General features: G+C 31.3%; 1 protein-coding gene across 8 annotated transcripts in view; it reads left to right on the top strand.

The window, feature by feature from the left end:
• Positions 1 to 11,180, top strand: part of LOC116849243 (potassium/sodium hyperpolarization-activated cyclic nucleotide-gated channel 2) — a 391,135-nt gene extending 379,955 nt beyond the window's left edge. For all 8 annotated transcript variants that reach the window (XM_032826194.1, XM_032826189.1, XM_032826185.1 and 5 more), the window contains one exon: positions 9,433 to 11,180. In XM_032826194.1, the coding sequence (XP_032682085.1) occupies positions 9,433 to 9,579 (147 nt within the window). In that variant the 3' untranslated portion in view covers positions 9,580 to 11,180. The remainder of the gene's footprint in view (positions 1 to 9,432) is intronic.
• The last annotated feature ends 1,961 nt before the right edge of the window (positions 11,181 to 13,141 follow it).

Below are 13,141 nucleotides of genomic sequence, written 5' to 3' on the forward strand. Positions count from 1 at the left end.
ATATATATATATATATATATATATATATATATATATATATATATATATATATATATAAACATTTCTTGTCAGTGTTCCGCGGGAAATAAAAGATATTTGTCACAAATCGCCAGCTTTAAACAGCTACATTCTCTACTCAGACGAATGCAGAACATAATTATATGATCAAACGAACTCTTGAGTAAAGTTCGATCATAATTATGCGAATACTTCGTCCGAGTAGACTCACCCTCCCTTTATTCAAAGGTATTTCTTATCCTGTTTTCTTGCTACTTTTGATTTGTGACGTGCTTTAAATTATGAAGATGCTCCACGCACACACAGTAATATAACGCTACCATGGTTACGAGTTTTTATCGCGAGCTTTAAAAATACTTGTTGAGAGGGAGTAGCATGAGACATGACTATATTCTCTACTCGGACGAAGCATTTGCATAATTATGATCAAACTTCACTCAAGAGTTCGTTTGATCATGTATTTCTTTAAGAATTCGTAAGAGTATACTTTAAGAACAACTAAGAAAGTTACATGCATCATTATTGGAATTTCTGACAACTTTTTAAATTCATTTTGAATTACTTATGGAATAACAGATGTATACTTATTAGATTTAGTTTCCGGATTAAAGCTGCGTGGATTCATTTTCGTTTGATTCCGACGTTTCAGTCCGCTTCATCAAGGAGGAACGACCCGATGCCGAGTTGCTTCTGAGAGATCTTCCTTTATATAGTAGTTTATATAGCCATAAGGGGAGAGAGGGGAAGATACAAGATGTATACTTTATAAATCTTTTTTATATATGATATTGCTTTTTCTAATATAACGGAATGTCATAACATTTGCTGATTTTACTTGAAAATTTTAGATTACTTGATTCCAATATTATATCATATTTAAAATTTTTCACTGGCACTGGTGAGACTCGAACTTCTGGATTATGAGTCTGTTGCTTCAGACATCATACCACTTTTTCGATCGATATAAACGTCTTACATTTTGTCTATATATATTGTAATTAATACAGTAACATAATTTTTTGATAATATGATTTGATAAAATGATTTAATTTTAATAAAAATTATGTTTTTGTACTTTTATTGTTAATTTAATCCATAGCTAATGAGATGCGGTCCGCAAAATCCCGCATATTCCACTTCGTTATCTTTAAATTTGTATAGAAAACATTTTTTTATTGTTAACTGTTATTAAATAGACAAAGACATAAAAGACTATAAACTTTGAGCAATTATAAAACAGTACAATTAAAAAAAGAAAAAATCCACCTTACCATATAAGATTTAATTAAATTAATTAAACTTATGTATAAATATATAAATCAACGTTTATTATAAGCGATAGAGTATCTGTCTAATGTAACCATAAAATGTAGATAAAGTTAGCTAATAATAATAATTTGTCACGAATTCTCAGAGTATCTCAAGTAATGATTCGTAAAATATTCATTATAATAAAGTTCCAAGGAATATTTTAAAATGAATTAGATTCGGATAATTTTTTAGAAATTCTTCAGATAGTTATTTTTCTAAATCTTTGGGTAATGTTTAAAATAAATTCTCTATGAAACAATTTTTATTCATCTCTGTGCTATCTGGGAAGTTAGCACAGTCTTTAATTCATTCGAATTTGTTTTGCGACGTTTCTTTTTTAAATCGCCTCTTCGTATTCTTTCAACTAGTCACTTCGTTATTTCGTTATTTTTAAATATAGTCTGTCAAAATAAGTGTACAATTTTTCTGCAGTTTCAAAATTTTTCTTATAAACACCTACAATACTGAATATTAACTATCCAGATAGCCAAATCTGCGCGAACAGATTTCGAGTAGAGCTTGCTATCAACTTTTGATGGCAAATAGATAACAAATTTGATGCAGGATCTGTTATTTCAAATCTTGCTGCCAAATTGCTACCAGATATGCGGCAGAGCTTGTTGTCGGATAAATGTTGCAGATTTGCAGCAAAAATCGCGCAGAGCTTGTAGCGCTTTGACGGCAGAAACCGCGCAGATCTTGCTGCGCTGCAAGCTTTGCGCGGTTTTTGCTGCAAATTTGGCACCAATTGCCCGATAGCAAGATCTGTCGCCAAAACCGTAGTCTAATGTAGACACAGATGGCTATGGTTTTGCTGTGGGTTTTCGATCAAATTTGCTGCCAATTTACGCGCAGTTTGCGCTCAATTTGCTTACTGGTTTTAGATAGAGGATAATCTACTACCATTTCAAGATCTTTGGAAAAAACCTGTTCACTAACAAATTAGAGCTATATTTTCCAATAACAATCAATTTAGTTAATACAATCAGTTTAGTTAATAAAATAAATCGTAAGATATAATGAAAACAGATAGTGATTACGCTCAGATAAGTTAATTACTTTAGTTAATGCCTCTAGTGATAAGTTTACTTTGATATTTTAGCTAAAAATCATATTTCAAAAGAATATTTTTTTATTAATTATATAATTTACTGTTGCTATTTCAATAAACTTAAGTATTCTCTTCGGTCAATTCTCAGTATTTGTGCTTTCAGATAAATATTTAGTACTAACAACAAAACAAGCTGGATTATCCTCGATTTTGTCTTTATTGGCTGAATTATTCTCCATCTAATAACTTCTATTACGGTCAATTTGACCTCATGTCCTGACCACATATTTTTACGTAAATTTTGATGTTCTATCAATTCCTGCGAGTAGAAATAAATGTTTCCATTAAAAAAACTTAGTAAATCTTGTATGATCTTACTGAGGACACTGATCTCATCACAGTATATGATCATATATTTTTATATAAAATTTAATGCTCTTTTGATTTCTAGGATAAAAATAGGTGTTTTTATTTAAAAAAAATTGATGTGATCGTTAAAATGACCTTTAACATGATCATATAGAGCAAGATCACTACCATATGTCTCCATCTCTGTCTCCATCTCATACTCTACAACTTTTGTCTAAACATTTTTTTTCATTAAACCTTATCATGCGAAAATAATCGAAATGATTAATTAACCACTTCGCTGGCAGAGAAAATCAGCATCAACTGATAAAAAATGGCAAGATCAAAATATTGTTTGATTTTTATAAAAGTCAATACTAAAGCACTTTTCGAGTCGCTGAATACGACTTTGAGATCAAAGTTTTAGAATTTAATTACTTCGCTGGAATTGACGCACTTTTGCGTTAAAGGATGTACCAAAAATGGCTTGATGCACTAATGTGCACATCATTTTATTTTTTTTCCGTTAGCAAAATTTTCATCAAACTCAGTATCCAGGGGTTTCTGGAGTCGCTGATTTCGATTCTGAACCCTAAATTTGAAAATTTAAAACGGCAGATTCAATATGGCGAACCAAAATGCGAAAAATGACTTGATTTCAATGAAGTCTGGTATTCGGGAGTTTTTGGGGTCGCTGCTTTCGAATCTTACCTCAAAACTTCGAAATTCAAGATGGCGAATTCAATATGGCGACCAAAATGCGAAAAATGACTTGATTTAGATGAAACTCGGTACTTGGGGATTTTTACCCTTACGGAAAAAAACTATTGAGACTCAATACTAAATATTGAAATTGTAATGCTTAGTAGTTCAAGTTATAATACTGAGTATTTAGAGTTAGTATTGGTCAATACTGAAGTATTGAGTGAGTTAAGTATTGGTGAATACTGAGTATTGAGAGTTAGTATTGGTCAATACTGAGGTATTGAGTGAGTTAAATATTGGTGAATACTGAATGTTGAGAGTTAATATTGGTCAATACTGAAATATTGAGTGAGTTAAGTGTTGGTGAATACTGAGTATTGAGAGTTAGTATTGGTCAATACTAAAGTATTAAGTTAAGTATTGATGAATACTGAGTACTGAGAAATAGTATTGGTCAATACTTAAATATTGATGTAGTTAAGTATTGATGAAGACTAAGTATTGTGAGTTAGTATATTGGTTAATACTTAAATATTCATTATATCAAACAATATGTATAAAACATTTAAAAAAACATTTTGGAAACGTTAAAAATAATGAGATAAGTTTTCTTTTTTCATTAAAAAAACATTTTCTTAATGTTTGGAAGAATGTTTTGTTTTTATAATATTTAATAAACATTTATTTTAATATTTAAAAAATATTTTTCTAAGTGTTAAAATTTAAAAAATATTTTTTAAATGTTAAAATAATTGTTTATTAAATATTAAAAAACAAAACATTTTTTTAAACGTTAAAAAACATTAAAAGACGTTCTTTTAATTTAAAAAAGAGAATTTATGCAATTATTTTTAACGTTTTAAAAATGTTTTTTTTTAATGTTTTTTTTTTAATTGTAATGTTTTGTAATGTCAACACTTAAGTAAACATATTTTATATAAATATTTTATGCATATATTTCTGAATTCTTTTTTATTATATGAAATATTTGGACTAAATAGTTTATTTTTGTGGTTATACTAAATGTTATAAGAAAATTATAAGTACTGCTTCGACTACATATGGGGATTACAAGAAACGCTTAGCATCAGTTGAAGAAATAGCGCTGCAGCCAAAATAATAGACTCGAATAGGAATCTGGAGATATCTGAGGTCTCGAGTTGTCGTCCGACAAGTACTGGGAAAATTTTCAGGTGTGAAAATAGTGAGAAATCAAATAAAAGAGCTACATTTTATTTAAAATCAATATTAATGTGCTGTAAGGGATAGTATATTGTTAAAATTATAATAATATTGTTAAAATTAACAATATTCCGCGTATATACTTTTAGCACTCATCAATAATAAGTATTCCCAAAAAAAATATTGGCCAATTTAGTATTAACCAATACTGAGTATTGCGCACTCAATATTATTTTTCAGTATTCATGAATACTTAGTATTTATCAATACTAAGTATTGCTAAAAAGAAGTATTGACCAATTTAGTATTAACCAATACTAAGTATTGCGCGCTCAATAGTTTTTTTTCCGTAAGGGAAGGGTCACTGATTTCGAATCTGTTTTAGTTTAGTTTTGTCAAATGCAAGGCTTCCATTTTTCTACGTCCTAAATAATTTCAGTTTCATATTATTTAAATTTTGTTATTGCTGCAATACAAGGCGACTTTGAAACGAGAGTAACGATATACGGTTCACATTCTTGAATGAAACTAATGTTTGCATTTTCGAGTTATTTATTGGGAAACTTAGTCTATTCAGTCAAACAGTCCAACAAAATAATTTATTTATGAAATTTATGGAATTAAGGTGATAAAAGTCAATCTGTAAAATCCATTCAGATTGTTTAGTCAATCAAATAAAGAAAGATTTCTAGTCGCCACATTAGATTCGTCAATTTAAACTTTCAAATTTTGATCTCAAATTCGTAATTCAACGACTCAAAAAGTACTTTAGTACTGACTTTTATAAAAATCAAACAGCATTTTGATCTTGCCATTTTTGGGTCAGTTGTTGCTGATTTCCTCTGCCAGTGAAGTTGTTGACAAAACTAATCTCAGATTCGAAATCAGCGACCCTAAAACCATCAAGTACCGAGTTTCATCCAAATCAAGTCACTTTTCCATTTGGTCTGCCATATTGGATCCGCCATATTGAATTTAACAAAACTAACCTCAGATTCAAAAGTAGCGACCTCAAAAACTCTCGAATATCAGGTTTTATAAAAATCAAGTCACTTTTCGCATTTTGGTCCGCCATATTGAATCCGCCATTTTGATTTTTCAAATTTAGAATTCAGATTTGAAATCAGCGATCTCAAGAATCCCTGAGTACTGAGTTTGATAAAAATCTTGCTAACGAAAAAAAATTAAATGATATGCGCATTAATGCGTCAATGCCAATTTTGGCTCATCCTTTGTTTGACGCAAAAGTGCGTCAATACCAGCGAAGCGGTTAAAGTGAGACATCCTGCATATTGTATTTTATGCAATAAAATAGCAACAACGCGGCAGACATGAATTCTCCCTCTCATCACTGTCTCTTTATTTTTCTTTAAGTTATAATTTAACTTAACCTTATCTAACTTGCTATTCGTACGCTTCCAATACTTATTTTTAATTTTTATTTGAATCATAAAAAATCGAAAGTTTCATACTTGATTTTGATATTGTTCGTTCGACGGGTATGAATATATCTAGATCTAATGTCTAGATATAGCTTCCGGAATGGAGCCGTGTCTTGAATCAGCGATATGCCGACGTTTCGCAAACGTTGCAGTTTGCATCATCAGGGCTGAGAACTCTGATACTGAGCTCCCTTGGGTAAAGGTAGTCCTTATATGCCCCCCTCCTCCCCTTTGTGTAGATGGTGTTTAGGGAGTAGGGGACGAGGCTTGAATCCAGCCAATCAGCGTATTTTAATTGATCAGCTGGTCAATTAAAAAACCGGGAGGGCAGTATGCCAAATAGAGTTTACTTGCATACCTTTGTCTCGGTTGAGGTTATTGGGATGTTTCAAAATTTCTAGACCTTCACGATGTTTTCTGGCAAAATAACTCGGCATATCGCTGATTCAAGACACGGCTCCATTCCGGAAGCTATATCTAGACATTGTATCAATGGCCGTGAAAGCCTCAAATCTAGTATATCTAGATCTATTTAATCTGATGTCTGATTGCCGTAGCTGAAACAAATTACACATATACTGAAACAAATTCAGATTAGAGTAAATATGGTATTTCGAGAGTGATGATAGATAGATGATGATAGATCTTCTAAGTTATAGTATTACGTTATCTGTATTACGTACAAAAACTACTATGTGCTTCAAGTTCTATGTGCTCGAAATAAAAGAATCGGATCAAGATAATCCGGTGTACGTTGGAAGGATTAATATTGCAAATAATACAAAAATTACGTTTATAATTGTGAATGTGTGACTAATGGTCATCAAATATTCTTCATGTATTGTAGTCACGGACATGTAAACAAACATTCAAATCATATTACACTGAATAGTATTCACCTGAATAGTACTAGTTTAATATTTGCCAGTATTATTTCATAAAAATCGACTGAAATGCGACTTCGCAAATTTATTCAAAATTTTATAATGCGTTCTACAAAAGCGGAGAAAATTGATATAATATGCATTTATGGTGAATGTTGCTGAGTTATAAGAGAGACAGTATGTTGAAGGGTTCTTTAATCGTGCTATAGCTTCACGGTCTATTTTTTCAAATATAATAAAACATTTTGAAGAAACTGGAAGCGTGGATAACGATAAATACTAACGATCCAAAATAGCAACTAATAATAAAAATATAGTTAACAGTTTGGCAGCTGTAGCACAAAATCCATACCTCAACATAAGACAGCTTGAACGTGAAAATGGTATCAGTCAACGAAGTATTCTGTGAATATTTCATTGCCACAAATTTCATCTTTTTCACACTTCATCAAAATCTGTATAATAACGATTTTCAAAATCGTGCAGTTCTACGAATGGACATTAGTTAAAATTTTTAAGTGTGATATAACATTTGGAATCAAGTAATCTTAAATTTCAAGTAAAGTCAGCAAACGCTGTGATTAGTTCTTTATTTCAACCAATTCGCTAATATTTGTAAAAAGTGGAACTCTTTGCGTTTATTTAAATATTTCTTTTAAATTCTTTTAATATTCTGGAATATTTTGGGATATTCTTGGAATGTTAATTTTGAATTTTAGGAACATTTTATAAATTTTCCAGGAATATCTAGTGTTTACTGGAATTAGTTTCACATTAGGATCCAATTAATGTCCAACGTGAAAAAATTGAGTAAATATTATTGCTTAACATTTGCCCAATATTGTTCAATGCTATTGGACCAATATTGCTGACCAATATTGGTTAAATAAAAGGCAATATCCATTTTATAACTTTGGACCAATATTGGGAAATCAATTAATACTCAATATTTAACATTAAATTTACATAATTTCCCAATATTGCGCCAATATTTTATGCTACTAAGCTATATTTAGGAGATCACTTTATAAGACGGTAAAAACAGCTCACATTAAAATTATAATAAGATTCTGTGATTTAAAAAAGTAAATAGCGATAAAAAGCTATCCTTCGCCATACTTCGTCATCATTTTTGGACCAACTAAATCGCGCTAGATCTCGAGTGACTTCAGCAACTTGAGCATTCCTTTCTTTCTCACCCGATTTTCTAAAATTAGTTTCTCGAAAACTATTGTGAATATCGCAAAACGGTATGGGACTTTCTTGCTTATCTCAATCTGTCCTACGTTCTCGCAAAGCTTGAGAATAGTAATTTGGGACATTTTGTATAGTTAGTAGAAAAAAGTCATGTTGTATAAACCATAGGTCCATGATTCAATTCTCGACCTAGCAAATTCTCCCTTCCGATTTTTTCTTTTACTTCTATACAAACAAAATTGTACCTATTTATGACGATTATTTATGATTACAAACTATTTATGACTATAATAAGAAATAATTGTGTATAATAACACAGGCCTGCTAAATTAAGATTCTTGAACGTCGTTTGAGATCTGACAATGTTTTCCTACGTAATTTCTCGTGATGAATCCGAATCCGACTGCTCTATCACGTCAGGATTTTGACATATTTGAGGGAAAGGGCTAAATTTTAATTTGTAATATATTGGTAACAAAATTATATCGGGACGCTCCAAATTGCATTTTGTACGTAAAGGTCCATAGTTTTCAATTGTTATCAAAATCTTGAAAAAAAATTTTGGATCACTACAATAAGTGAACGAACTTTGCCAAAAACATTATTTTTTACACATTTAACTTCAAATATCTCAAAATCCTGACGTGATGAAAAAATTCTGAGATTAGATTCGGATTTGGCGTGGAAAAATACGTCGTAAATAACTTTTTAATCTTAATCAACCGAACTTTGCAGACCTGTGTAATTTATAAATATATAAATTATATATTTAATATAAAATGTATATTTAATATATTATATATATTTAATCATAATTTTTTTATTCTAATATATAATTTCAACTATTAGATTTGGTTTTCAGGTTTGAGTCTCGTGGATTTTTCTTTGTCTGATACCGACATTTCGCGAACATTTCAGGAACCCGATGCGGGTCGTTCCTCCTTGATGAAGCGAAATGAAATGTTCACGAAATATCGGAATCAAACAAAGAAGAATCCACGCGGTTCAAACCCGAAAATTAAATCTAATATTTATGGATACTGTGAAAGCCTCAAATATCAAATAATTTCAACTATTTGTACAGTTGTTAAATTGTCATCAACTGTTATTCGACAATTTTTAATTGTAAATTTTTGCGCCCAGTCGTAACCAAAGCGTTAAGCGTTACACGATTTATCGCGTATTTCTTCTTTGTGATTTCTCTCTCTTTTTAATTATGTTTAAATAAATTTAACAGCTATCCTGTTATTTGGCAAATAAAATAGATATCACTCTTTAATTTAAATGATTTTAGGTACACAGCATGGAGCTCAGAACGCTGCCGGCTTGTCTCTTGCCCAGACCAAAGTCTGAAAACAATTTTGCGAGCCAAGAACTTACGAGAGAAGGACGGAGGATCTTCCACAAAAGCGACACGTTCCATAAGGATTCGTATCAATGACGACACTCGTTTTACTAGCATACGCAGAGATATTAATGGCTCCATGTCAAAATAACCTAGGATTTGTTTCGTTGATAGGACGAGTTAGTGGTTTTGCGCCCGGCGCTTAGACGGTCCTATAGCAGCGGTCTATACATAGATATCGGTTATGCCAGTAGTCCTTTAGCAATCAATTTGTAGCACTTTCTTATATTAACTTAATATTTTCGTCTAGGACCGCAAAACTGCTAAAACGATCGAATCCTTACGAACTCCAACTGTGGTATACGAGAACGTGTAAATTCACGAAAAGTTTGCTCGGAAAAAAAGTAACGCATTATCGTTATATATTATATCTGATAATTAATGATGTGTAAGATGTAAACACACAAATTACATATTTTATAATATCTTTTGCGACAGAAAGAATAGATTTGAAGACCAAAGGGGAAAATTCAATTCCTTTTATCTTTCAAACTTTGTTCGATTTCTTTCAAACCGTAACGACAAAATGCTTTATTACTCCTTTTTCTCGCCGTAAAGTTTTAATCTTTTACTAAAATAAGGTAAAAAAGAATTTATATCTCGGTTGGAGAACATGGAGCCGTATCTTACGCCGCGTCTCTTTATTGAGAATAATCGCAGCGTCGTATCAGGTGCAATATTAAAGAAAAACGGATAGATGCAGCGAAGAATGAAGATCTCAAAGACGACGAAGAGCAGGCCTAGAAATATATAAAGAATATGTAGCCCACATCGCGTGGAGAAAACAAAAATAGGTATAATCCTAAATAACAGTGTAACGATGCGTAATTCTCTGTGATTTTGCAAGTTGACGTTTCGCACCTTAGGAAAGAAAAAAACGATCTATATGGAGAATTAGGATGCTCTTTTTTTTAAGGCAACAACTAATATAGAGAAATCGTATGTTGTAAGACCAGAGTATCCCGATTAAGTTAACGTGATTTATTCTTAGCTTCATACTCTGTTAGAGTTGCGTATATAATAAATAAAACGAATACTAATGCGTAATAATTCGTGTTGAAAAGAAAAGATTAAAAAAAACGAAAAAATGTGTGAAGAAGGAAAGATTCACAAAGAATGGGTCATTTTCTTTTTAGAGAAAGCTTCTTCTGGTTTTACAGACGCGAAATAAATTTAAGTTCAGAACTTGCTTATTTATTAGATCAAGTTTTGTTTTGCTACATTTTGATTCGCTTCGAAAGCATAATAACGATAAAGCCGAGTAATGATTATATGTTGTGACTCGGTGTCGGATTAATTCGACAGACCGTCCTGATACATAAATAGGGTCGGTAAAAAAGATTATGATCGTGCGTTTGAGAGAATCTGTGGATGAATTCAGAGAGAGAGAAAGAGAAAGAGAGGGAGTAGAGATGAATTAGGATTATATGGATTAACTGGTTCTACAAATGCTACCGAGGGCCCGGAGGCTGTGTTTTCTTGTTGAGAGTTCTTCGGGCCGTTATGGTTATATGTCAATGAATGAATATTAAGTGAAACGCAAGCAAAGTATCTTTTTATGAGATGAAAACAAATACGCGATGTACTATAAGAGAAGATGAATACTATGTAATAAATTATTATTATTGTTACGATTATTACTTGCAATGATTACTCTACACCATTACCGCATAATTAGGCAACTAAATACATAACAAGAACACACATAACACACACGTACACATTATATAAATATATATAAAATATTATGCACACAGTGGTTATATATAAATATTGCGTCGCAATTATATAATATTCAATTACATGTGGAATGGTGATGCCGATTATGCTGTTATTTACGAGCAGTTTACACTGTATTATTTCTAGAAAATTTCTTTAATCTGTATTTTGTTGAAAAAAAGTTTTACAAGCGCCTGTAATCTCGAGGTATACTGATTACTAGATTTCGCTTTATGTATTTTATAGCTATTAATCAGAACCGAGCAGAATACTCTTTAAAGTTCTTAAGTTCTTTCTAATAAAACCTGATTTCGCGTAGTAAAACTTGCGAGGAATATTTATGTGCGGTAGTATTATATTTTTGGTCTGTTCTAACAATCACATATAAAATATTCTCTTTAGTTTTCAAATCTAAAGAGCATTGACAAATTTATAAAATTTAATGTCTAAAGAAAAAATTGTAATACTAATTTGATTGATTGATGACTTAAATTATTTTTTATAAACAAATTAAAATAAAAAATACTTTCTTGGTCGGTACATATTAATATGTATAAATTAACAAATTTTATAAATCCAATCTTTTCTGTGCTCTTTAGAATTAACGAAAAAACGTTTTTTTCATTATTAGTACGTATATCGCAATCAAACGCAATAAATGCCATTTGTTTTTATCTTCGAATTCGAGATTACCAATGTTTCCTTTCGCGTAAGAATATAAACTGATTATCCATCTCTGTTTTTTCTTTTCTTAAACAAAGGTATTATTTCTACATTATTAACATTAATAAATGAATTAAGCTAATAATTTTATTTTTATTGTTTGATGCGCGTATATATATATATACACACACATACACACACACACATTTTCGTGGATACATGTACATACATCTCTATATAAGAACTTAAAAATTACACACGTTTCATACATAGACATATATAAAAATAAACACGCATGTGCGAGCCGTAAAATAGATAGGGAGGGGCAAGGGTAGAAGTAAAAAGAGAAGAGGGAGAAAGATAAGGAGAAATCAACCTATTTTTCATGTAAGAGATAGTTTTTGTCATTATTTTACATATTTCGACACATGTCATCCTAAACATGTTATATATAACTGCTATAATAGCCACACAAAAGGAGAGACGAAGCGTACGAAAGGTCGAAACATTCCAATGGTAGAATAATCATAGACCGCATGATCGACGTTTTTTATAGACTAATCTGTATAAACGGTCTAGGATTAATCTGCCGGCTCGGGCCTAAAAAGTACGCATTACTTTACACACGTATAGGATGTTGCACGAACATATAAAGCAGTATGACAGGTTGGGCAGCCGATTTTTCAGAGATACTTGTGGTCGAATGCGACTCAGTAGGTAATGATGGCATATGTAAAAATATTTGTTACTGATACTAACGTATCAGTAAAAAACTGATGAAAGCCATACTCTACAATACGACTGTAATTAATCTTTTCTCATAAGAGAGAAGATACTCTCTGTGTCATATCAAATTTATAAAATTCAATTTTATATCTTGTATTGTCGCTCCGACTTCTGTCATAATAATAACAATTGTCCAAGCCCATCATAATTATGCTTGAAACGTTGCAAACTTTATTGGGAAAACAATACGTAACTCATTCGATCAATAATAATAATGGTATATACATATGCCGCCATTACCTTCTAAACTGCGCTGGACCACGCGTGCCTCTAGGGCGCGCAACCCGTCATACTACTGTGTTGGTGCAACACCCTGTTCACTCACATACACATACGCACGCGTAGCGTGTGTGGTAGGTGTGTATGTGGGTTCATATATATATATACATATATATATATATATATATGTGTGTGTGTGTGTGTGTGTGTG

This window comes from Odontomachus brunneus, unplaced genomic scaffold (genome assembly GCF_010583005.1).
Source record: "Odontomachus brunneus isolate Ranch 3 - 2012 unplaced genomic scaffold, Obru_v1 Obru_scaffold_109, whole genome shotgun sequence".
In the NCBI taxonomy this organism is placed as follows: Eukaryota; Metazoa; Arthropoda; class Insecta; order Hymenoptera; family Formicidae; genus Odontomachus; species Odontomachus brunneus.